Below are 27,978 nucleotides of genomic sequence, written 5' to 3' on the forward strand. Positions count from 1 at the left end.
TGTTCATATCCTTTGCTCACTTTTTGATGGGGTTGTTTTTTTCTTGTAAATTTGTTTAAGTTCTTTGTAGATTCTGTATATCAGCCCTTTGTCAGGTGGGTAGATTGCAAACATTTTTTCCCATTATGTTGGTTGCCAGTTCACTCTGATGATAGTTTCTTTTGCTGTGCAGAAGCCCTTTAGTCTAATTAGATCCCATTTGTCTATTTTGACTTTTGTTGCCATTGCTTTTGGTGTTTTAGTCATGAAGTCCTTGCCTATGCCTATGTCCTGAAAAGTATTGCCTAGGTTTGCTTCTAGGGTTTTTATGGTTTTAGGTGTTATGTGTAAATCTTTAATCTGACTGGAGTTAATTTTTATATAAGGTCTAAGGAAGGGATCCAGTTTCAGCTTTCTGTATATGGCTAGCCAGTTTTCCCAACACCATTTATTAAATAGGTAATCCTTTCCCCATTGCTTTTGTCAGGTTTGTCAAAGATCAGATGGTTGTAGATGTGTGGCATGATTTCTGAGGCCTCCGTTCTGTTCCATTGGTCTATATCACTGTTTTGGTACCAGTACCATGCTGTTTTGATTACTGTAGCCTTGTAGTATAGTTTGTAGTCAGGTAGCATGATGCCTCCAGCTTTCTTTGTTTGTTTGTTTCCTTAGGATTGTCTTGACTATGCAGGCTCTTTTTTGGTTCCATATGAAATTTAAGGTGGCTTTTTCCAATTCTGTGAGGAAAGTCAATGGTAGCTTGATGGGGATAGCATTGAATCTATAAATTACTTTGGACAGTGTGGTCATTTTCATGATACTGATTCTTCCTAACCATGAGCATGGAATGTTTTTCCATCTGTTTGTGTCCTCTCTTATTTCCTTGAGCAGTGGTTTATAGTTCTCCTTGAAGAGGTCCTTCACATCCCTTGTTAGTTGTATTCCTAGGTATTTTGTTCTCTTTGTAGCGATTGTGAATGGGAGTTCCCTCATGATTTGGCTGTTTGTCTGATATTGGTGTATAGGAATACTTGTGATTTTTGCACATTGATTTTGTATCCTGAGACTTTGCTGAATTTGCTTCTCAGCTTAAGGAGATTTTGGCCTGAGATGGGGAGGTCTTCTAAATATACAATCATGTCTTCTGCAAATAGAGACAATTTATACTTCTTTACCACAAGAAATTAGTTTCTCGAAGTTCTCTCTCAAGTTAATAAGGAAAACTACTTAAAAGTTTGAGTTTCATCTTCACTTTTAAAAATTGTTTTCCAACTTTAGACAACAGTATTTGCTTTCCTAATATGAAAGATGAACATATTTGTACACACGTTTACTCCTAATCTTACCTACTCCACATTTTTGTTAAAAGTTTATTTTATATTACTAAGCCTTGTGCCATTAACATTCTCTTGAATAACCTGAACACCAAAGATTCTTATTATTAATTCTCTATTTAAATTGATTCAGTCCCTACGACCAGTCCTTTTTACTTTCCTCTAATCTTGACAATTTTATTTTTTTGAGAGGGAGTCTCGCTGTGTCACCCTGGCTGGAGTACAGTGGTGGATCTTGGCTTACTGCAACCTACGCCTCCTGAGTTCAAGCAGTTCTTCTGTCTCAGCCTCCCGAGTAGTAGGTATTACAGGCATGTGCCGCTACGCCTGGCTAATTTTTTTGTATTTTTAGTAGATGGCATTTCACCGTGTTGGCGAGGCTGCTCTCCTCCTGATCTCAAGTGATCCACCTGCCTCGACCTCCCAAAGTGTCAGGATTACAGGTGTGAGGCACCATGCCTGGCCTAATCTTAACTATTTTGATTCATTGCTTAGTTGGCTAGATTTCACAGCAAATAAATTTTTTAAGAAGGGTTCATGATTACTGTGTTCCCTAAAATCTTGGGTGCATGAGAATGATTTGTCTAAGGGCAGGTTGTCTGTGTGTAAAATTCTTAGTTTACCTATTTCCCCCTCACAACTATGTAGACATTGTTCTCCTGCTTTCTGGCATTATGTATTAGAGTAAAAAACCTTGAGGCCAAACTAATACTCCCATAGCTCTGCTCTAAACTGTCTTTATTTTTTCTTCTTGCTTTCCACCTTGGGAGTGGTAATTATATATCAGTTTTTCCTGAGATAAGGTTAGCCATTTTGGTTTGCAGTATCAAGTGTTTATTTCAGATAACATTTTTGTTATTAACTTTGAACTTCATTTTTCTTCACTTCAAAAGCACCAGTTATGCTGTTATTGGCTCTTCTTTGCCTTTCCTCTACTTCTAATGTTTCTGTTTTTAAATAAAATTGAACATTTTCTGAGTATTATTTTAATAGTTTTATATTTGTTCTGCAGTGGAAATACTAGTTTTGTAGTCATCCACAGTGCTAGGATAAACCTTAACAGGGAAAAATTAGGACCTGATAACCAGAGTATCTATCAGTAGTTGCACAGAAAGTTGTTAATGGTTCCAGAACTAAATGAAGCTAAAATATAATTTCAAATTTCAGCTATGTACCTTTTACCAGTCATTTACTAGTTCATACACTCCCTTTTCTCCCCTCTAAGATACTGAGAAGCTGAAGCCTGCTAGAGTGAGTTTTTATTTTACAGAAATAAAAGTAGAAGATAAAAGGGCTAGACCCATATATTGTCAGAAACTCTGGACTGCCCCTTCTTGGTAAAACAAGTAGACAAACCTGAGCTGATTTAATCACTAGGGCAAGTATTCTCAGACCTGACTGGGGGGAATTTGTAAAGTATCTAAGTGAAAAGAGAAGAATACAAAGATATCTTGGAAAAGCAAAACTGTATATTGCTCCTTGAAGTTTGGATTTGTTTAGATTAACAAAGGAGAAGAAGGAACGAAGTTTGGTAGAGAAGGAGAAATAATGAGGAATATATGGGCAGAAAGGTAAAAGTACATATAAACATGATTGTGTAGGGAAGGTTAAAGGTTTTCCTGACTCTGTCAGGCAGAGGCAGAATCCCTTATGCATTCCCATAGCATCTTATGCTACCTCAGTTGTGGCACTGATTTCCTGATAGTATAATTTAATCTCTCACTTGCTAAACTGTTGGATTTCTTGACAGTAGGAATTGTTCATGTCTTATTTACCTTTCTTTGCAAGTCCAGTCCCTCATATATTGAGATAGGGAAGAAAATTAAGGTTTCAATTACTCTTTGAGAATATTGCAGACCACTTCTCAAACACTTGAATTAGATTATATGTAAATGGAGACAGTGAATCCTTTCTTTCTTAAGCAAGTAGACATTGAAGAATAGTGGGAAATAAGATTTTATAAGTAGGGTGATGCTTGATTAATGAGGTGGGAAAGTTAGGCTCACAAATTTGAATTCAGTATGAAATTGATGGTGGCGGTCAGCAGGGATCAGTTATTTACCACCTTCACAACTTGGTCTCAAATGCATAGGCAGCCATTGTAGATTCTGGAACCAGTAAATAATAAACACAAACTTCTGAGGGATAAATATCTGATACCAATGCACAGAAAATAAAAGCATACCACTTTTGCCCAGGCATTTGAGTCTCATTAGACCTATGCCTAGCCTGGATCTATACTGGGCAAATTATATCCTGTCTCAAGTAACTTACTTTCTCAGAGTCTGACTTAATCCTAGTTTGTTCCCCAAGAGAGAACTTCTAGAATGGAGTAGTCTTATTATCAATTTTACCATCACATGACAAAAAAGAAAAAAGAAAAAAAAGATTTCCACCAAAAATAAAGATCATTTTTTCTATCCCTTATATATTGAGATTCCTTGTCTTTTACGAAACTTACTTTTCTTCATTGTCCCATTCCACTGAGTATCTAATGTGCTGTAACTTTACTGCAAACTTTTATACTTAATTATAAGAACTGATATTTAATATCTGCCCTGTGCTAGATACATTACTTATTTTATTTAGTGACACAGTGCTGAGGTTGAAATTCACCCTATTTTTATATTTAAATCAAAGTGATAAACTTTCCAAAGGACCCGGCTTACAAGTATCAGAGTTGACATCTGAACTCAAGGCAACCTGCTCCAAAGTCTGTCCCCGCTCCGCAAAACAGCATGCTGGAAGAGTGGCATTTTGCTTCTTCCATGTATTTAATTCAGTTACTCTGCATACTACCACAGAACATTATTTTACTTTAGGTCCCTTTCCTCTCATCTCTGCTTCCTCTTTAAAGTAGCAAGTGGGGAGGGACTATGAAGAAACATTATTCTGATTTTTTTCTTTTTTCTTTCAGGCTACATAAACTATTCTTTGTCTTTGCTGGAATAAACAATACTGTACCTGATTGAACATTTGGAATATCAAGAGACCTAACACATTATAGTTTGGCATCAGGCTAGGGAACCTCTGCCTTGAATTGAATACTGTAATATTTCTCTGCTTAGGGCCACTACTATTTGCATAATAATTGCCCCAGTATATTTGTGGCAGTCCTATCCAGAAACAGAATATGGTTATTTGTAAATAAATGAATACTGACCACAATTAGTTAGCATCTCAAAAAAAGCAGTAACATTCTGAATTTTTTTCTTTTTTTTTTTTTCCTTTGAGAAAGAGGGTCTTGCTCTTTTGCCCAGCCTGGAGTGCAGTGATGTTATCATGGCTCACTGCAGCCTCTACCTACCAGGCTCAAACAATCCTCACACCTCATCCTCCCAAGTAGCTGGGGCTACAGGTGAATGCCACCACACCTGGCTAATGTTTTTCTCTTTTTGTAGAGACTGAGTCTCACCAGTTGCCCAACCTGGTCTTGAATTCCTGGACTCTAGCAGTCCTCCCACATCAGCCTCCCAAATTGTAGGGATTTTAGGTGTGAGCTAGTATGCTCAGCTCTAAACTTTTTCCTTGGGCAATAGTTTTCAAACTTTTTCAATTTTTAAAAAATATTTTTAAAATAGTAATTATTCTAAAGCAATCATTTTCCAGCCATTTTGTCAATTACCCACAATAAAGATCTGTTTTATATTGCAATCTGGTATATATTTATAAATATATGAAATTATAGATTTACAAAAACAATTATTTTCCTTACCATAACTGATATAGTCTCATATTTCATATTCAATTTCATTAAAAAATTATTGGCTGGGACCCAGCAAATACATTTTATTACCCACATGAAAAATAGAGGATAAGCTTGATGTAATCTGTCAGAGTTGGCTTAAACCTATCTTACTCTCTCCTCTCCTTTTTATTCAGATCTTCTCGCTTATCTGTATTTCTATAGCCTCATCCAAATCTCTTTTCTCTCTTTCGTTGTTCTTACCTTCGTTTTTACCTTTTCTAGTCCACCAATTCAGAACTGGAACTATACTCCACCAATGCAAAACTATAAAATATTCATGTAAATTACAATTTTTCTCACATTATGATTTTTTTTCACTTAAGTGAATTTAACTTTTCTGTCTCTCAAATTCCAGACAAAACTAAACTATTTCTTAAAATAGTTGTATACGTAATTTTACCTTCCTTGTAAGTTAGCTATTTTCATAGTAAAAAGTTTCCCATACCTATATTAATTATACTAGCAGTATTGTAAAAACTATCTTAATACTTGGAAATTAAACTAATTATGTACTGCACCTACTTATGAATATAACTTTCAGGATAATTAGAGGCCACAGAAGCATCCCTTAGTTCTCTGTTGAGTAACTTAACTCTGTTCATGTTATTACCTCAATATCTCTCTCTCGTGGCTGTTCCTTCCTCTCAATTCTCTCTATGTTCTTACTTATTTTTCTCTTAGATTATTGTAATTAGCTCCTGGTTAATCTTCCTAAACTCTCTTGATGTATCTTTTGTCATAGTGATATTCAAAATAGAAATTGATCTGCCAGTAACTGTTGAGAGTGTTTCACTGGCTTTCAGCCACCTGGGGATAGTCTAAATTGCTTGGCATGGCTTTTAAAGGCTCTTTAATGGATCTGTATCCATTCCCTCTTTGACAACTATGGTAAATTGCTTGGCATGACTTTTTAAGGCTCTTTAGTGGATCTGTATCCATTCCCTCTTTGACAATTATGGTATTGGAGGGAGAAAAGTGGGATGAAAGGCTAATGAAAGATAAACATAGCAAGCGGCTCACTGTTCTACAATGCACTGTGTAGTTTAGGCCTTTTGCATGTGTTTATCTGAAAGTCCTTTTCTTTGCATTCACTTACCCGTCAAATCACATATGAGATGTTATTTGTCATTTGTTCCAGTAGTTTTCTTGGACATATCTCAGTTTGTCGCTTGTATGTGAGCCTCACCTTGTACTGGAATTGCTAGAAAGGAGAGAGGCATCTTCATTTAGGTCTCCTTAGTATCTGGCACTGTGTGCCAGGAATATGTTAGGTGCTGCAGGTGTAGAGAACAGCTAGACATATACAAGCCTTGTCCTCACAGTGCTTTTAAGATAGCAGATAAGCATGTACAATAAAATAATAGGAGAAGTGCAAGATGTTAAATGCTTCCTGGTGAAAGTGGCATTTAAAATGATTGCTAAAAGATAAGTAGGAATTAACTGATGGTTAAGGAAAACTGAGATACCAAAATAATGTCCCATGGCTTGGTGTTCACATGGCAAGAAATGAAGCTACAGAATATGCAAAAGCTGTCATGAAGGGCTGTGAGAGTAAAATGACCATAGAATTTACCTTCTGGATTGCAAAGCTTTTAAGAAGGAAACGGGAAGCTGTTAATAATACGCCAGGACAACAAGCGTAAACAGACCATCCTAGGCAAACTAGAATTTCTGGTGAGTTTGAACTTTATGCTAAGCATATAGGAATTCACAGAAAGACTTTTAAATAAGAGAGGTAATTTGATCACATTTACCTTTTAAAAATCATTATAGCTCTCGTGTGGAGGATGAGCTGGCAGGGAGCTATTGTAATAAACTGAAAGAACGTGATGACTTTACACAGAAGTGGGAGTAAATTTGAGGAAGGTTTAAGAAGTGAATATTGGTTCATCAGATGGGGGTGAGGCAGAGGGAGGTGTTAAGGTTGATACCTGGTTTCTTTCTTATCTCAGAGAAGAGCTTTACCATCCATCTCCCATGCAAAAGAGCTGTGTTGGGGAGGTCAAACTTAGACATTTTGAGTTATTGAGATGAAAATGTTCTAGTAGATAGCTAGTTGTGAATCCAGAAAGATCTGAGTTAGAGAAAGATTTGCATTTGTGTATATTTTCTGTTTGTATTATTTCCCCATCCTTTATATTTATTGTTTCTAGGGTTTGTGTTGGGAAAAAATACTTTGTTTTGCAAACTTCAAAGAATGGTAAAAACAAAATGTTATGTTTAGATTTCCTCTTTCTTGGCTAGGAAGTAATTCTGAACCAGTGAGCAGGCGCAGTGCTGAAGGATATGCTTACCACTTGTTAAATGAACAAATGGTGGGATTATGAGTGTTTATTTCGTTCTGTGTACTTTTATGTGTTTTAAATTTTTGTCTAAGTGATTAAAAATGGAATAGTGTTTGGCCATTTGTATCTGAGTGGCTCCTATAAATGTAGTTTTCATCTGCTGGGCCTATGCTATTGGCTTTAAGGACATCTTATCTCATTTAATCCTCACAATACCTTGTGGTAGGTGGTATTCTCATTTTACTGATATGGTTAAACTTAAATATGTTAAGTAGTTTTGCCACAGTTTACACAAGTGGCAGAACAGTATTTGAACCCAGATTGGTCTAAATCTGATCTACATATTCTTAATCTTTAGACTCTAAGTTGTCTTTAGAGACTACCAAAAAAATTAAGCTGCTTTCAATCTGTCTTCCTGTGACATTGACCATATGATGTACACATACACGCTTAAGAGTAGACGTTGGCCAGGCACAGTGGCTCACGCCTGTAATCCCAGCACTTTGGGAGGCCGAGGCTGGTAGATCACCTGAGATCAGGAGGAGTTCAAGACCACCCTGACCAACATGGCAAAACCCCGTCTCTACTAAAAATACAAAATTATCTGGGCATGGTGGTACATGCCTGTAATCCCAGCTACTCATGAGGCTGAGGTAGGAGAATCACTTGAACCTGGGAGGCAGAGGTTACAGTAAGCCAGGATCACAGCACTGCACATCAGCCTGGGCAACAAGAGCAAAACTCCGTCTCAAAAAAAAAAAAAAAAAAAAGTAGAAATTAAACACTGTCTTGTATTGGAGTAATATTTTTTCAAATTTTACATGCTTGGTATATCTTGTCAAGCTCTCAGTAACAAAGTTTGAGTGGCAGCACCTTCCTTAACAGTTGAGGCATATGTGATTAAAGAGCCGAATGAAGAGTCTGCACAGGTGTACTGGGTTCTGAGTCTCACTATAGTATGCTCTGCCCTGGAGGACTTGAGCTGATGTTCACCAGCAGCTACAGTGATGATTATATAATGTTTGCAGAAGTGGACAGTTCTACTTAGAATCTGTTATAATGTTTAAGCTCTGTTTGCTTTATAATAGAGAACTTTCTGTACTGGACTGTGGATCGATAAAGTCAGAGACCTGTGCTTCCAACTCAGCAGGTAAAATTTGACATTTTTAGAATATGCAATATTGAAGCATCTCTTTATATCTGCATTCAGGCCTAGTCAAAATGAATTCATTAGAACAAGAAGCTTTTCATGTTAGGGTCTATTAACCATATGTTTTATAGTTTGTCAATTCTCCTGTTTTAATTGATTGGTTGGAAGATCAGATTGAGATATTTTGTTTGATTATTTAATAAATAACCTTGTTAGGCTTTGTCTATAAAAGATAGGTAATTGACCTCAGCAGTTTTTGTCATCTTATTTTGAAATTGAAATGAGTATTTAAACTTTATCACATTTTAAATCTGAGTTGCTTAAAAATTTGTAGTTAACAGCTAGTCACAAGTTTAAATATCTGAATCTTTATTTCACAGGATGTAACTTAGTATGAAAGTTAATTTTACTTTGACTTTCAAGTTTTATAAGTATATTTAAAATAGCTTGAGATGATCAAGAAAAATTCTTAAATATCTTTAATTTTTTTTATACAACATAATGGAGTTATTTTGATAGAGAGGAATGATTGTATAATTTGCTCAAAACTCTGCTTCATATTTGTCACATTAGACCTTAAGAGAGCCTCTGAATTCCAAGTCATTTTTTAGAACAGCCTTTGAATAACTCATTTTGTCTATAAAGTTTCTATAGTTGAATATTATTTCTTTTCAGCAAGTGAAATAAGACATGATTCCAAAGATGCAAACACTTCCTTAGGAAAAGTTGCTAATGAGACCTCTGAAAGTGAAACACTGGGAGACTTCAGTGAACAAATAAAAGGTTCAAACTTGGATGAAAAGGTAGTAGAGAATCTTTTGCATTTTTTTTTTAAATTTCTTAGATAGTGGTAATGCATAAATCCATCTTAACAGTGCTATTGGGTAGCAAGTATAACTCCCTTTATTGAGTAAAAGAATCAAGGCACTCTAGCCGTGGGATGTATCCTTGATACTTGGTGTAAGCATAGTATAAACAAGGTTTTCCTTGCCTGGGAAAATGGGACGTACTGTTTAATTACATACTGTAGTTAGCTTTTTAGTATCTGAAGTTTGTCACAAACCTATGAAAGTCTTTCTAAATAAAATATTACATATTTTTCGGCCTTAGAAAACAGCAAGTACTGGAAAACTTGTGATCTGCCTTAATTTTCAAATAACATAGTACCTGAGGGCCATGCTTCCTAGTATGGGATGATTTATTTGTTTTGTTTGAGGGAAGAGGAATTATATATTTATCCTTCTAATACCATGGTAGACTTCAAAATACTAACCCTTTATAAAATATGAAACTTAGTAATATTTGCTCTTAAGATATCTGGCCCCCAAATTTGGGAATTAACAAACTTTTTTCATCTCTCTCATCTTACATTTTAGGAACATTAGAGGGTAAATAGATTGACTTATGGGACATATTCCTGGCCTACTTCTTTTCAGATCTTGTATATGGCTGGCTGTAAATTTTTAGAAATGCTTCCTTATTGATCTTTTACTTCCCACTATATGTGTATGTATATACAAGTATGTATGTATATATAAGTATATACATATATAGTGGGAAATAAAAGATCAATATGCCAGGTGCAGCGACTCAGGCCTGTTATCCCAGCACTTTGGGAGGCAGAGGTGGGAGGATTACTTGAGGCCAGGAATTTGAGACCAGCCTAAGCAACATAGTGAGACCCTGTCTCTACAAAAAAATTTTTTTTTAATTAGCCAGGTGTGCTGGTGTCCACCTGTAGTCCCAGCTACTTGGCAGGGTGTAGGTGGGAAGATAGTTTGAGCCTGGGAGGTCAGGTCTGCAGTGAGCCATGTTGGGCCACTGCACTCCAGCCTGGGCAACAAAGCAAGATCCTGTCTCAAAAAAAAAAAGAAGTGTTTGTGTGTGTGTGTGTGTGAATGATTCTTTTCCAGAGACCTTTACTTTTCTCCTGTGTATCACTTGTCAATTTTTAGGCTTATCATAGTAGTAATTGCTTGATGATTCTACTTTTGGGCCCCTGATAAAGTACTAGACTACTTTTTTAAACTTTATTTTGAAATAGAGATTCATAGGAAGTTACAAAGGTAGTACAGAGAGGACCCATGTTGCCTTCACCTAGTTTTCTCCTATAATTACATCTTAAAATATAAGAAGCAGGAATTTTATAGTGATAGAATATATTTATGAAGTTCAGTGTATTTTATCAAATATGCAGATTTATGTGACCACCACTGCAGTCAAAGAGCTGTTTCATCACCACAAAGATCTCCCTTATGCTACCTCTTCAGTCATACCTTTCTCCCTCCCCCAGTAATTTCTCTAAGAGGATTACTAACTGATAATTCTAAAAAAAAAAAAAAAAAAAAAAAAGGCAGCTTTAGTTTTACTGATTTTTTTTCCTATGTTGCTTTTTTGTTTTCAGTTTCACTGAGTCTGCTCTGGTTATTTCTTGTTTTTTATATACTTACTTTGGATTAATTTGTTGTTCTTTTTGTAGTTTCCTAAAATGGCAGCTGAAGTCATTGATTGGAAACCTTTATTATTTTCTAATAGAAGCAGTTAGTGCTATAATTTATCCATAAATACTGTTTCAGCAGCATCCCACTTTTTGTTAAAATAATTGTGGATTCACATGCAGTTATAAGAAATAATACGTAGATAACTATGCACCCTTTACCCAGTTTCTCCCAATTGTAATGTATTGCAAAATCATACTACAATATCACAACCAGAATATTGACATTAATACAGTCAAGATATTACAGAACATTTCCATCACCACATTGATCCCTCATGTTGGCCTTTTATAGGGCAACCTGCTTTCTTCTCTCTTTCCTCCATCACCTATTCCTTAACTCTGGACAACCACTAATCTATTCTGCATTTCTGTAATTCTGTCATTTCAAGAATATTATATAAATGGAATCATAGAGTATGTAACCTCTTCAGATTGGTTTCTCTTTTTTTTTCCACCTGGCATAATCCTGTGGATATTCAACCAAGTCATTGCATATATCAATAGTTCATTCATTTTTACTGTTTAGTAATACTCCATGGTATGAATGTACCACAGTTTGTTTAGGTATTTGCTCATTGATGGATATCTAGATTGTGTCTAGTTTGGGACTGTTACAGGATAAAGCTGCTATCTACAAACATTCATGTACAGGTTTTTGTGTAACTATGTTGTCTCAATTTTTCTGGGATAAATGGGCTGTAACTGCTGAGCTCTATAGTAGTTAATTGTTAGGTTTTAACTTGGGTGAACTCAACCTCCAGATTACCCTCCTGTGGTTGGAGTCAGTGGACATGTTTGTTCAGTTCTTTGAGTCTTAGCGGGGCTGTTTAGAGTCCATGTTACATACATGTAGTTCAAAGATCAGCTAGAGATTTGGGCCAAGTTATAAGTAGATTTGAGGACTTTGTTATGCTTTCTCCCAGATTCCTCACCTCACTTTCCAATTTCTGATTTTGCCCCAAACTCTGTTTTTCAGGTTCTTTGTCAGTAGGGCAAATTGTTGTCCTCCCTAAGTGGTTCCAACTATACAGCCATAAAAGCAAGACAGTTACCCAGTGGCATTCTGTTTTTCTGAGTGTAGACTTCCCTCTAGGTTCTGCCTGCTTTTCATATCTCTACAGGGTTTTCAGGTAATTTAAAAATATTTTATCCAAAGTTTATGGTTGTTATCTGCAAAAGAGTTAGCCCAATAGAAGAGTCTCCCATTTCCCAAAGTAGACCCATTGTGATATTCTTTTGAATTTCATCCAGATGGTAGCATACTGTTCTTTACCTTGCTTGAGATGTTTTTCCTTTCAATGTATGTAATGATGTCTTGTTTTTGTAGTTGTATAATTATCTACTATACGAATATACTCTAACAAGTCCCACTATTGATGGACACTTGGTTTGTTTCCATTTTTTTGCTATTTAAATATTTCTGCATTATGCATCCTTGAGCATAAGGCATTTTGCATATGTGCACGCATTTTTGGATTAATTCCTAGAAGTGGAGTTGTCAAATTGTCCTTCATAGAGATTGCTTTGATTTATACTTTCAACAACATTGTGTGAGAGTGCCATTTTCTCCCCACACACTAATTCATTATTAATTTTTTGTCCATCTGCTTATTTTTACAAATGACTTTTAGTTTTATTATGAATTTCTTTTATAAGTCTAGTTAAACATCTTTAGAAGCCATTTACATTGTTTTCTGTGAACTTCCTATTTATGTCCTGATAGGGTTCGGCTCTGTCCCCACCCAAAATCTCATCTGGAATCCACATAATCCCCATAATTCCTGTATGTCAAGGGAGAGACCAGATGGAGGTAATTGAATCATGGAGGCAGTTCCCCCATGCTGTTTTGTGATAGTGAGTTCTCATGAAATCTGTTAGTTTTATTAGTGTTTGGTATTCATTCATTCTCTGTCCTTCCTGCCACCTTGTGAAGAAGGTGCCTAGCTTCCCCTTCACCTTCCACCATGACTTTTAAGTTTCCTGTTGCCTCCCCAGCTGTGCTGAACTGCGAGTCAATTAAACCTCTTTCCTTTATAAATTACTCAGTCTTGGGCAGTTCTTTATAGTAGTGTGAAAATGGACTAATACATGCTCCTTTGCCCATTGTCTTCCAGATTTTATCTTTTTTGCTTGTAGGAACTTTTCATGTAATAAACATATCTGTTCCTTGTCATATATGACTATACTTTTTTCTGGATTTCATTTGTTTTGACTTAGTTTAGGAGCTTTTCACCTTGTAAAAGCCTTTTATTTTTATTTAATCAAATATGTCAGTTTTCTTTTATAATAGGAGTTACAAGTCACATTTGGAGAAACCCTTCCCCATCTCAAGATTTAAATTTTTCTCCCATATTTTCTTTTAGGGTTTTGTGGTGGTGTTTATTATGTTTAAATTTTTTTATCAAACTAAAATTTATCTTAATAGAAGGAATATAGAAACAATGTAACTTTATTTTAGCAGATTGCACTTTGTACTTTTTATTCTCTTAACATGAAAATATTTAAAATATCTGTGATCAAACCTATTGATATCATACTTCATGGTTTCTGCCTTTGGTGTCATGCTTAGGCTTTCCCAACCCTCCAAATTATATACTCCTTTATATATTTGATTGTTTTGCTATTTTATTTTCTTTTGCTACTTTTAGAATTCATTTTTAATTTAATGATCCTAAAAGGTATTTTGGCATATGGTGAGTTGGGAGCACACTTACCTTCCATCCAGTTAACTAGCCGGTTCTTCCATTTGTTGAATCATTTCCTCATAAGTTTCAAGTGCCATATCTAATGTTTTCAAAATTTTATGTATAGATCTGTTGTTCCAGTTAACTAGCCAGTTCTTCCATTTGTTGAATCATTTCCTCATAAGTTTCAAGTGCCATATCTAATGTTTTCAGAATTTTGTGTATAGATCTGTTTCTTCTCTTTTGTTTCATTGAGTTCTAGTCCTTGTACCCATAGCATATTGTCAATTATTTGGAAAATAGTAAGGAAGAAATAATAGGAAGGCTTGCTTTTAAAGATACTAAGATGTATTATAAATCTAAAATATTTTTGATGGTTCTCTCTCATGTATTTTTTTAAAGAGTGCTTTAAACTCACATTGTAGTTTTTTAATGTATAAATTAATTTGGGGAGAATTAACATCTTTAACTCGAGTAGTCTTATCCAGGAACATGGTAGGTCCTTCAGTTTGTTATGTTTTATGTTTCTCAGTTGATTTTTGTAGTTCCCTAAGAGTTCTAGGTTGACTTCCAAGGCTTTTATATTTTTGGGTTTTACATTTAAGTATTTAATCGATCTTGAGCTGATTTTTGTATATGGTATAAGGAAGGGGTCCAGTTTCAGTTTTCTGCATGTGGCTAGCCAGTTACCCAGCACCATTTATTGAATAGAAAGTCCTTTCCCCATTGCTTTTGTCAGCTTTGTTGAAGATCGGATGGTTATAGGTGTGCAGCCTTATTCCTGGGCTATGTATTATGTTCTATTGGTCTATGTATCTGTTTTTGTACCAGTACCATGCAATTTTGGTTACTGTAGTCCTGTAGTGTAATTTGAAGTCAGTAACATCATGCCTCCAGCTTTGTTCTTTTTGCTTAGGATTGCCTTGTCTATTTGAGCTCTTTTTGGTTTCATATAAATTTTAAAATAGTTGTTCTAGTTCCGTGAAGAATATCATCGGAAGCTTGATAGGAATAACATTAAATCCATAAATTGCTTTGGGCAGTATGCCCAATTTAATGATATTCCTTCTTCCTATCCATGATCATGGAATGTTTTTCATTTGTTGATGTCATCTCTGATTTCTTTGAGCAGTGTTTTATAATTCTCATCATAGAGATCTTTCACTTCTCTGGTTAGCTGTATTCCTAGGTATTTTATTCTTTTAGTGGATGCCTGTTTTTTTAATTCTTTTAGTGGATGCCTGTTTTTTCAAAAGTTTAATATTTAAACATGTATAACCTTATGAATAGAAAATCACTATTTCCGGCCGGGCGCGGTGGCTCAAGCCTGTAATCCTAGCACTTTGGGAGGCCGAGGCGGGTGGATCACGAGGTCAAGAGATCGAGACCATCCTGGTCAACATGGTGAAACCCCGTCTCTACCAAAAATACAAAAATTAGCTGGGCATGGTGGCACGTGCCTGTAATCCCAGCTACTCAGGAGGCTGAGGCAGGAGAATTGCCTGAACCCAGGAGGCGGAGGTTGCAGTGAGCCGAGATCGCGCCATTGCACTCCAGCCTGGGTAACGAGCGAAACTCCATCTCAAAAAAAAAAAAAAAAAAAGAAAATCACTATTTCCAAACAGCTACTTGTGAAATGTAAGTGTAGTTATATTTAAAACACATTTAAATATTTCTTATAAAAGATAAATTTTATATTCATAAATACCATTTAAAAATAACTCAAAGCTCAAGCTTTTTTCTGAATAAAAAGAAGCTCAAATTTAGTTTTCCCTAATAATTTGAAATAGTGACTTGTGTAATTAAAAGTGATATCAAAAACTGGACAAATATTTTGGCTATTTAATTTTTCTCTTAAGCAGCAGTGGAAATTTTTAAGTCAGTATTCAGTATTTTAAATTATGTAGAATATAATTGTTTTTAAGGATTGGCCATAAACTAGTTGTTTAATTAACATCTAATACATTATAATAAATCCAGTAAGCCTCATAGCTTAATATGTATTACACAGACATTCACTTGTACTTATTTAACCATAATCTCTTCACAGCATAGATTTACAGGCAAAGTGATTACCAAAGAAGAAAAAGAAAACATTTATGAAGTGTGCAAAAGGTCTGTAACATAATTTTTAATTACATAACTTAAAATAGTCACTCATCTAATTTGTATCTTGAGTATGTTTTTTATTCTCTGCTGTGTATATGCTTGGGCTATATGCCATAAGCCATATATAGGTATCATTTAATTAATGTGTCAGGTGTATTCAGGTGTAAGGGATGTTGTAAGTTACTGTAAAGCTGTCACTAAGTTTTTTGAGCCATTAAAATATTTTGTTGAGGAAAGATAAGGAGTAGTGATAAAAAGAAAAAATAATGTGTGTTTCACTTTCATGAAGATAAAGGTGGCTGAAATCAGATTCACATTGCACTTTGCAAGGATCTTACATGGATGCAGTGATTCGTACTGAAAGTTATAGCACACTCGCTGGAACATATAAAATCACCACATTTAGAATTGGAGATCATCTGATCCACCTTAGAAATCATCTGATCCATCATCCACCACCCTCATTTTGCATTTGAGGCAAGGCTTACCCAGGGCAGGTGATGGATATATTTGAGTTCTTTAATGTTAAGGCACTAATTTTCAAAGTGGTGATCCTTGGAGAAGCAGCATCATGTAGGAACTTGTCAGAAATGGAAATTAGTAGGTCTCATCTGAGACCTACTGAATCAAACTTTGGGGATGGGCCTATCAATCTGTTTTTAACAAGGCCACCAGCTGATTTTGATGCATGCTCAAGTTTGAGGACTACTGTGTTAAGGGGAAGGCTAGACAACAATTAGATTATTGCCACAGAAGTTTCATTATGGTTCATGACCATTTGGAGATACTAAAGAAAAAGCAAGAGTAACAAGGTTAACTATTTTTTTTCCTGTTGAAAGCATTTTGCTTACAAACTAAGATAATGTAATTGCAGCCTGCAAAGGTTTATCAACTTGACTCTATCATAGCAATCACCAGTGTGACATTGATTGGTTAAGTCATTACTCAGTCATCTGATCAAAAATAAAAGATAATCTCTTCTGTCTATAAAAATTCATAATTTCTATTTCTTTATGTTGCCATTTTTGTTTTATTTGGCGGGGGACATAGGGATTATACATATCAATGACATCCCAAGTTGGAGAGAGAAGTGAATATCTTTATTTTGTATGGAAATCTTAAATTCTATTAATGCCACTAAATTTCAACTCTTGTAAGTATGGGTCCCTCTTCTTGCTAATTTTACTGTCCTCTGGCCCAGAAAACCCAAGCTGATAAAACATATTAGAATTATTTTTAAGGCAAAAGATTATAGTATCTGAATGTTGGTGTAAACCTTTCTCCTAAAAAGTAAATGCATTTGTATTTACTAGTATTCTCTGAAATACTTCTTTCCCTCCCCTTGCTTAAGTTATTTTTCTACATAAGTAGTGTCCAAATTATATTTTTGTAAAATTGGTTATGTAAGATCTTGCATATTAGAATACAATTTAAGCTGTTTAAATCAGCCACCCTGGAACAATAACATTTTTAACACCTTTTCCCCAGGAAAGCTCTCAGAGACCTTTATAGGTTTATTGTATATACTTTTCCTGAAGAATAACTTAAAATTCATTTAATTGCATTATCAGTAGAATAATTGAATGACCTCTTCTGGATTAGAAACTAGCCTGACTTTTCCTCATATCTTTTGTTTGGCATGGTCAAAAATATTTTGCTCATTCCACCCCATTCCTTCCTTTACTCCAGCCACTTAAGAAGTTTTGGTTTTCTAGTTAAGAAGGCAGGAACAACCTATTGGAGATATTGAAGAATTGTAATATATACAGGTATACCTTGTAGATATTGCAGGTTTAAGTTCAGACAACCACTGTAAAGCAAATATTGCGATAAAATGAGTCATACAAATTTTTTTGTTTTCCAGTGTGTATAAAAGTTATGCTTACACTATACTTTATTGTCTGCAATAGCATTATGTCTTTTTAAAATGTACATACGTTCATTTTAAAATATTTTATTGCCAAAAAGTGATTATATCATCTGAGCCCTCCGTGAGTCATAGTCTCACCTGGATCAACATCCAGGTGGCTGCTTACTGAATAGGGTGGTTGAAGATTGGGGTGAAGGTTGAAGGTTGAGGTGGTTGTGGCAATTTCTTAAAATAAGACAACAGTGAAGTTTGCTACATCAGTTGACACTTCTTTTCACAAAAGATTTCTCTGTAGCATGTGATACTATGTGACAGCATTTTACAGACAGTAGAACAACTTTCAAAATCGGAGTCAATCCTCTCAAACCCTACCTCTGCTTTATCAACTAGTTTGATATTCTGAGTCTTTTGTCACTTAAACAATATTCATGGCTTCTTCATCAGGAGTAGATTTCATCTCAAAATATCACTTTCTTGGCCAGCCTTACCAACATGAAGAAACCCCGTCTCTACTAAAAATTAAAAAATAGCCTGGCTTGGTGGCACATGCCTGTAATCCCATCTTGGGAGGCTGAGGCAGGAGAATTGCTTGAACTGGGAGGTGGAGGTTGCAGTGAGCTGAGTTCACACTATTGCATTCCAGCTTGGGCAACAAGAGCAAAACTACATCTCAAAAAAAAAAAAAAGAAAGAAAGAAAGAAACTACTTTCTTTTCTCATGCCTAAGAAGCAACTCTTCATCTGTTCAAGTTTTATCGTGAGATTGCAGCAATTCAGTTACAACTTTAGGCTCCACTTCTAGTTCTAGTTGTCTTGCCATGTCTTCCACATTTGCAGTGACTTCCACCACTAAAGTATTTAACCGCTGAAAGTCACTATGAGGGTTGGAATCAACTTCTTCCAGACTGTTAATGTTGATATGTTGACCTCCTATAAATCACAAATGTTTTTAATGGCATCTAGAATGGTGGATTCTTTCTAGAATGTTTTCAATTCACTTTTCCCAGATCCATCAGAGAAATCACTGTGGCAGACAGAGCCTAATGAAATGTATTTCTTAAATAATAAGGCTTAAAAGTCAAAACTACTTCTTGATTCATAGATTGCAGAATAGATGTGTTAGCAGGCATGAAAACAACATTTATCTCCTTGAACATGTCCAGCAGAGTTCTTAGGTGACAAAATACATTGTCAATGAGCAGTAGTGTTTTGAAAGGAATCTTTTTTTGAGCGGTAGGTCTCAACAGAAGGCTTAAAATACTCAGTAAACCATGCTTTAAACAGATGTGCTGTCATGCAGGCTTTGATGTTTCATTTATGGAGCACAGAAAGAATAGATTTAGCATAATTCTTAAGGGCCCTAGGATTTTTGAAATGGTTAAAGTTGCCAGCTGCATTATCCTCTAACAAGAGAGCCAGTCTATTCTTTGAATCTTTGAAGCCAGGCATTAACTTTTCTCTAGCTATGAGAGTCCTAGATGGCATCTTCTTCCAGTATAAGGCAGTTTTGTCTACATTAAAAATCAGGTTGGTATAGCTTCTTTTATCAGTTATCCTAACCAGATCTTCCAGATAACTTGCTGCAACTTTTCTATTAGCACTTCCTATCTGACCTCGCACTTCTATGTTACAGAGATGGCTTGTTTCATTAAACCTTGTGAACCAATTTTGCTAGCTTCAAACTTTCTTCTGTAGCTTTCTTATCTCTCTCAGTCCTCACAGAATTTAAGAGTTAGGGCCTTGCTCTGTAATAGGCTTTGGCTTAAGGGAATGTTGTGACTGGTTTGATCTTCCATCTAGATCACTCAAACTTTCTCCATTTCTGCCATAAGGCTATTTCACTTTCTTTTCATTTGTATGTTTACTGGAGTAGCACTTTTAATTTCCTTGAAGAACTTTTCCTTTGCATTGACGGCTTGGTTAACTATTTGGTACAAGAGGCCTACCTTTTGGTCTGTCTTATCCGTCAACATGCCTTCCTCACTAAGTTTAATCATTTCTAGCTTTTGATTTAAAGTGAGGGATGTGAGACTCCTTCTTTCACTTGACTACTTAGAGGACATTGTAGGATCATTAACTGTCTAATTTCAGTATTGTTTTGTCTCAGGAAATAGGGAGGCCTAAGAAGAGGGAGAAAGATAGGGGAACAGCCAGTTGGTGGAGCAGTCAGAACACAAACATCATTCATTGATTAAGTTCACCCTCTTATAAGGGCTTAGTTTTCATGATGCCCCAAAACAATATCAGTAGTAACGTTGTTATGGGTTCACAGATCACCATAACAGATAAAATAATAATGAAAAAATTTGAAATATTGTGAGAATTACCAAAATGTGACACAGAGATGTAGGTGAGCATATGCTGTTTAAAAATGGCACGAATTAGACTTGTTCAACTCAGGGTTGCCACAGTCCTTCAATTTATAAAATAAAAAATAAAAATTTTAAATAAGAAAAATATCTGCAAAGCATTGCTTTAATGTGTAAAAATGCATTTAAATTCTGATGTTAGTATTTTTGTTCACACAGCAAAGATTCTAGAAATGCAGACATTATGGTTGATGAATGTCAGTTTGCAGCACCAGTCCCGAAACCTCTGTGCTTATTAGTACCTCCTTTGAATCTAAGTGGTCATCAAGAAGAAACAATACTGAATACCTGGACAAATGGTACTATTGGTTTTCTTAATGAAATCCTGTTAGCTTTTGGTAAAATAGAAACTAGGAGATTTTTCTACCAAAAAAAAAAAAAGATTAGGAAAAATGGAAACATGTAGAATATGTTAAAATTAGAAGATTTGTGCACCTTTACTTAGTTTTTTTTTTTTTTTTTTTGAGATGGAGTCTCACACTGTCTCCCAGGTTTGAGTGCAGTGGCACAATCTCAGCTCACTGCAACCTCCGCCTCCTGGGTTCAAGCGATTCTCCTGCCTCAGCCTCCCGAGTAGCTGAGATTATAGGTGCCCACTACCATGCCTGGCTAATTTTTTGTATTTTTAGTAGAGACAGGATTTCACTATTTTGGCTAGGCTGGTCTTGAACTCCTGACCTCATGATCCGACCGCCTTGGCCTCCAAAAGTGCTGAGATTACCAGTGTGAGCCACTGTACCTGGCCTACTTAGTACTTTTGATAGAACAATGTGTGAAATATCTGTATTTATGTGATAGTGGTAGTCCAAATAAATTACAGATTATATTTAAAATATATTTTGATGGAGTGTATTTGTATATGTATTTTAGAAATTGTGTCAGTTTTTTGATAATTAACAATACTTTGAACAAAATAAACTACATTAGAGGATGAATTTAGAATCTATAAAATCATGTTATAGCACACACCTAACTTTTCTATACCTACCCGGTACTTACTTCATGCTGCCTCATGTTGTGTACTATAACAGCAAGCCCATGTTGGTCATGTGTTTTATCTTAAAAAGTCTTACAGTTTTCATAATGTAAATTACTGCAAAGCTGTGCAGCAAAAACTTCAGCTTGTTTCAGATTGTAGCTGGATGCTGCCAAAGTAAAAAATAAATGATTTAAAATTAAAAATACTTTTATATTTATTTGTTATTTTTATCTTTAGAAAAGAACATTTTTAAATGCCCTAGTTATCTTTTTTAAAGACCAACATTAAAGGATATGATGCCTGGTGTATTATTCTGCTTGGGCTGCCATAACAAAATGCCAAAGATTAGAGGGCTCAAACAACAGAAATGTATTTTGCACAGTGCTGGAAGTTTAAGACTAAGGTTCTAGAAGGGTTCATTTTCTGATGTGGGCTCTGTTTCTGGCTTGCAGATGGCTACCTTCTTGCTTAGCCCTCACATAACTTTTCCTTGGTGTGTTCTTGGAAAGAGTGTAAGCTCTGTGGTGCCTATTCTTTTTTTTTTTTTTTTTTGAGACAGAGTCTTGCTCTGTAGCCCACACTGGAGTACAGTGGCACAATCTCAGCTTACTGCAACCTCTGCCTCCTGGGTTCAGGCGATTCCCCTGCTTCAGCCTCCCAGGTAGCTGGGATTACAGGCACATACCACCATGCCCAGCTAATTTTTGTATTTTTAGTAGAGACGGGGTTTTACCATGTTGGCCAGGCTCATCTCAAACTCCTGACCTCAGGCAATCCACCCACCAGGCTGCCCAAACTGCTGAGATTACAGGCATGAACCACTGTGCCAGGCCAGTACCTATTCTTATAAGGACATTAATTCTGTTGACTCAGGACTCCACCTTTATGACCTCATTTAACCTTATTAACTTCTATAAATCCTATCTCCAAATATAGTCATATGTTGAGGGTTAGGGCTTCAACGTGAATTTTGTGAGGACACAGTTCAGTCCATTGCACCTGGATTTGTCACTAGTTTTCTTCTCTTAAAAATGTTTATTGTGTATAAAATTTGTATGTTTTACTTAGAGACATATCATTTGAATGCAGTGCCCAATGCTCCTATGTGAGGTTTTTAAGAAAGTTGTCTGCAGCTTATAGTGAGTTTAAAATTTTAAATTCAGGTCTAGAAATACTTGAGAGTACCTAAGATGTAAATCATACTGTATTTCACAGGAACACACATGGCAGCACAGTCTGTGAATTGAACTGAACATGAATATTCTAAAGTGAAACTTTAAAGCAGATAGTAGTGATCATCTATTTCATTGTTATGAAGAGACTAAGTTGTAACATATTGGTTTGTAATGTCACTCTAAATCATTTCTAGATTTCAGATTTTTGGGAAAACATTCTGTCCTAAACCTGCAGAATCCTGCAACTTGTGAAATATTTAAGAGGGAAAAAAATGTGGGGGTAAGTCTACTTTAAAAAATTATCTGTTTCTTTCTCTTCCCCCTCTTCCTCCTTCTCCTCCCTCCTGTTCCTCACCTACCTTCACTCCTTCCCTTACCCTCCCCTTAAAAAAAAATCATCTCATAAAACCAGTACTTTGGACCTTCTGATTATATTTCCTTGAGTATCATCATTTTTTAAGCAGTTCCAGATATTATATGGATTTTGAATAAAGGCTGGTGGTAATGGGTAAGTAGTGACTTAGAGGATAATCACAAATAGCATAAGAGGTTGAAAACAGCAGAGGGAGCCGCCTTGGTGGCTCATACCTGTAATCCCAGCACTTTGGGAGGCCAAGGTGGGTGGATCACAAGGTCAGGCATTCAAGACTAGCCTGACCAACCCCCGTCTCTACTAAAAATACAAAAATTAGCCAGGCATGGTGGCAGGTGCCTGTAATCCCAGCTACTCAGGAGGCTGAGGCAGTTAATTGACCAGCCTGGGCTGTAACAGAGTGAGACTCCCTCTCAAAAAAAAAAAAGAAAAGAAAACATCAGAGGGAGAGCATCCAAAACAGAAAATACAGGATGAATAGTTTCCTGTGATGAAAGAGAAAGCTGCTGATATAAAGCAGTTTTATGGGGAAAGTTTGTTGTAAGAAACTTTGACTCTGTCATTTGCTTTTTTCTATTAATCAGAAAAACTAAGAATTTTGGTTCTAATAAATGTATCTGAAGTATAGTGCATATTATAATAGAATTAACTTTTTGTAAAAGCAGAAGCAGGTGCATGAAAGGGAGGATGAATGTGTACGTTTTTTGAAATATGTAAAGTATGTGGGGGCAGGGAGTCCATAGGATATCTCTGTTCCTTAATTTTTCTGTGAACCTAAAGCTGCTCTAAAAAAATAGTCTTAAAGATGAGACACAAAAGAGAATAACCTTGATGGAATATTTTACATAAAGATAAATTTTTTTAAATCTGGACAAATCACTCTGAATTGATTTTTTATTATTTTTAAAAATATAAATTGTTTGAAGTTTTATTTTTTCTTATCAAATTATCAAACAAGTTATCTTGATACTCTTTGGAATATATGTTATTTGTGTTGCTTCAAATGCTCTCTTGCTTGACTATGTAAGTGCTTTACAGTTAATACAGAAAGGGAATCTTTCTAATTTTCTAGGTGTTCCAGAAGTCCCTGGGGTTGATGATACCCTATAAATATTGCAAATTTCATTTTAATACGTTACGTGGCTGTGAGCGTCCACTGTGCAAGTTTGTTCATGTGCCTGAACAAGGGGATGAAAAGGTAAAACACATAAAGTCTTTAAAGTAGAGATTGTTTTAATAACTATCTCAGTCACACATTTTAATTTAGATTTTCATTGACTTGTAATAGCGTAGATGGGAGTTTTGCTTGCTTCTGTTCTTTATATAAATGGAATCATACGTGTATTTTTTTGTCTGTCTTGTTTTGCTCAATATTTTTGAGGAAACACCTATTTTAGATGTTTCTCATTGTTATATAATAGTTAATATACCATTTTGTGAGTATATCAAAATGGAATATTGGGTAGAGCAGATCTGGATATTTCAATTGTGATACTATCAGTGTTCTACATGTCTCTTGGTGAACATATGTATACATTCTGATAGGTTATACTTAAAACTGGAACTGCTGTGTCATAGGGTTTGCGTATATTCAGCCTTAGTAGGTAACAGCCAAACAGGTTTCCAGAGGGGTTTTACCAAATTACACTCTCACCAGCAATGTCTGAGAGTTCTGGTTGTTTCATACCCTACCCAGCTCTCAATATTATTGGCCCTTTGCATTTAGCCATTCTGGTGGGGGTAGTGATACTTCCCCTGATGACTGATGAAATTGAGCACTTTTCAGAATGTTTATTGGGCATTAGTGGGATATGCTCTTTTTGGAAGTATGCAGATATTTTCCCTATATTCTATGGGATTCTTCTCTGTCTACAATAACTCATATAATCTGTATACAAGTTCTTGGTTCTGTTTGTGTGTATATATATCTATCTATATAAAATCATTCACTATATTAGAAGTTGCCTTTGCACCTTTTTTATTTTGTTTTTTAATTTTCATTTTTAAATTATAAATTGAAAATGATATGGGGTGCAGTGTGATGTTTTGATTTATGAATATGGTATGGAATAATTAAGCTAATAACATATCTGTCACATAAGATACTATCATTTTTTTGTGGTGAGAATATTTGAAATTTACTCTTAGCATTTATGAAGTGTACATTATTATTTGCTGTAGTCACCACACCATATAATAGATATCAAAGAAAAAAACACTTTTTCTTCCTGTTTAATTGAGATTTTGTACCCTTTGATCATCATCTCCCAGTTCCCCTAACCACCCCCCGACCCCTGTCTTCTGGTAACCGCTGTTCTACTCTCTGCTTCTTTGAGTTTGATTGTTTTATATTCCATACATAAGTGAGAACATATATAGCATTTGTCTTTCTGTACTTGGCTTATTTCACTTAGCATGTTCTCCAGTCTATCCATGTTATAGCGACAAAACTTCTTTCTTTTTTTGAGGCTGAATAAGTATTTCACTGTGTATATGTACCACATTTTCTTAATCTTTTCTTAATCCATTCATCCGTCGGTGGCACTTAGGTTAATTCCATACCTTGGCTATTGTGAATAGTGCTGCAGTGAACATGGAATTGCAGGATCTCTTCAACGTACTGATTTCATATCCTTTGGGTAAATACCAAGAAGTGAGATTGCTGGATCATATGGTGATTCTGTTTTTAGTTTGAGGAGTGACCATACAGTTTTCCATAATGGCTATACTAATTTACATCACCACAGCAGTATACAAAGATTCCTTTCTCCACATCTTCGCCAGCACTTGTTATCATTTGTCTTTTTGATAATTGTCATTCTGACAGATGTCAAGTGATAGCTCATTGAGGTTTATAATTTGCATTTCTCTAATTAGTGATGTTGAGACTTTTTTGTACATTTATTAGCCATTTGTATGTCTTCTTTTGAGGAATGTTTGTTCAACTCCCTTGCCCATTTTCAAATTGGATTACTTGTATTCTTTCTATAAAGTTATTTGAATTCCTTATATATTTTGGATACTAACCCCTTATCAAATATATGGCTTACAAATATTTTCTCCCAATATATAGATTGTCAAAACTTAATCAAATCAACCACTATCCTCTAATGAGGGACTTAACACCAGATTATGCCCAGATAAGGCAAACACCTAGCTATAGCCAATCACGTAATTTCTCTACTTTGCTTCCACATTCAGTCTATAAGAAAGCCCACTGTTCATACTGTTAAAATAGAACTCTCTGAACTTCTCTAGTTTGGGGTGCTTCCCCATTTGTGAATCTTTTAATGCTCAAATAAACTCTTAGATTTATATTTTCTGAAGTGTTTCTTTTAACAGAAGTCAAAACAAAGTTAGCAGGGACACACTGAAGTCTTTCTGTGATAAGGCTTAAAAGGTTACATGATTGTAAAAGGCTATGTGCTAGAAGACCTCAGCTAAAATAAGAACTCTCTAATACAGCAAGAGCCAGAGTTTCTTATATCTTCTTTTTGTTTTTAATCTCTTTTCCTCTTTACATTGTATCTTCTACTCTGCATTCAGAATTATCTTCCTTAAATATGGAATTAATCTGGTCAATAATTTTAAAAAATATATCTCCCTTCAGTATACGAAATAAATTCAAATTCTTTAGTTTGGCATTCAACAACTTACAATCATGTGTCAGTATATTTGTCAAATTTGAGTTCTCACTGATGTACCACCCCCCATGCTCCAGTCACACCATCATTTTCATCCTTTAAAACCCAGCTCAAAGCCACAATAATATGTGGCAAGAAAAGACTATGCACTAAGACCACTGAGATAAGTGATAGGTCCCAGCTATCAAGAACCACATTTGGCAGAGAGACACACAAGCAAACAAATCAATGTTATTTAATATAAAGGATGTGGTATAAAATACAAGGAGAGTACATATAGGCAACAAGATCAGAAAAAAATTAAAAGATATTCATGGGTGAAAGAATAATAGTCAACACTTACCATATATGCCAGTTTCTGTTTGAAATGCTTTACGTATATTAATGATTTTATCCCCATTTTCTTTGATGATGAAAATGAGAGACAAAAAGAGTTTAATAAAAAGAAACATAATAATAACTACCATTTATTTACAACATACCAGGCACTGTGCTAAGCACTGAAAAGGAACAAAATGGAAGTAAAGCCTTCAATCACTTTTTTTATTATACTTTAAATTCTGCGGTACATGTGCAGAGCATGCAGGTTTGTTAACATAGATATACACATGCCATGGTGGTTGTCTGGATCCATCACCTCGTCATCTACATTAGGTATTTCTCCTAATGCTAACCCCACACCGACAGTCCCCGGTGTGTGATGTTCCCCTCCCTGTGACCATGTGTTCTCCTTGTTCAGCTCTCACTTATGGGTGAGAACATGCAGTGTGTGGTTTTTCTGTTCTTGTGTTAGTTTGCTGAGAATGATGGTTTCTAGCTTCATCCATGTCCCTGCAAAGGACATGAACTCATCTTTTTTATGGCTTCATAGTATTCCATGGTATATATGTGCCACATTTTCCTTATCCAGCCTATCATTGATGGACATTTGGGTTGGTTCCAAGTCTTTGCTATTGTTAACAGTGCTGCAATAAACATACGTGTGCATGTGTCTTTATAATAGAATGATTTATAATCCTTTGGGTATATACCCAGTAATGGGATTGCTGGGTCAAATGGTATTTTTGGTTCTAGATCCTTGAGGAATTGCCACACAGTCTTCCACAATGGTTGAACTAATTTACACTTCCACCAACAGTGTAAAAGCATTCCTATTTCTCCACATCCTCTCCAGCATCTGTTTTTTTCCTGACTTTTTAATGATTGTCATTCTAACTGGTGTGAGATGGTATATTTCTATGGTTTTGATTTGCATTTCTCTAATGACCAGTGGTGATGAGCTTTTTGTCATATGTTTGTTGGCTGCATAAATGTCTTCTTTTGAGAAGTATCTGTTCGTATCCTTTGCCCACTTTCTGATGGGGTTGTTTTTTTCCTGTAAATTTGTGTAAGTTCTTTGTAGATTCTGTATATCAGCCCTTTGTCAGATGGGTAGACTGCAAACATTTTCTCCCATTCTGTAGGTTGCCTGTTCATTCTGATGATAGTTTCTTTTGCTGTGCAGAAGCCCTTTAGTCTAATTAGATCCCATTTGTCTATTTTGGCTTTTGTTGCCGTTGCTTTTGGTGTTTTAGTCATGAAGTCCTTGCCTATGCCTCTGTCCTAAATGCTATTGCCTAGGTTTACTTCTAGGGTTTTTATGGTTTTAGGTCTTACATTTAAATCTTTAATCCATCTTGAGTTAATTTTTATATAAGTGTAGGGAAGGGATCCAGTTTCAGCTTTCTGCATATGGCTAGCCAGTTTTCCCACCACTTATTAAATAGGGAATCCTTTCCCC

The 27,978-nt window shown here is 35.5% G+C and overlaps 1 protein-coding gene across 1 annotated transcript in view; it reads left to right on the forward strand.

Annotated features, from left to right (window-relative positions):
• The window catches only part of TOPAZ1 (testis and ovary specific TOPAZ 1), a 95,149-nt gene that overhangs the window by 12,221 nt on the left and 54,950 nt on the right, over window positions 1-27,978 (forward strand). Inside the window, exons 3-8 of the mRNA XM_012470800.2 lie at window positions 8,435-8,496; window positions 9,172-9,299; window positions 15,731-15,795; window positions 20,187-20,326; window positions 22,376-22,461; window positions 23,627-23,752. Of these exons, the coding sequence (XP_012326223.2) occupies window positions 8,435-8,496; window positions 9,172-9,299; window positions 15,731-15,795; window positions 20,187-20,326; window positions 22,376-22,461; window positions 23,627-23,752 (607 nt within the window). The remainder of the gene's footprint in view (window positions 1-8,434; window positions 8,497-9,171; window positions 9,300-15,730; window positions 15,796-20,186; window positions 20,327-22,375; window positions 22,462-23,626; window positions 23,753-27,978) is intronic.

This window comes from Aotus nancymaae, unplaced genomic scaffold, assembly GCF_030222135.1.
Source record: "Aotus nancymaae isolate 86718 unplaced genomic scaffold, 86718_ANA_hifiasm-v0.15.2.pri h1tg000067l, whole genome shotgun sequence".
Classification (NCBI taxonomy): domain Eukaryota; kingdom Metazoa; phylum Chordata; class Mammalia; order Primates; family Aotidae; genus Aotus; species Aotus nancymaae.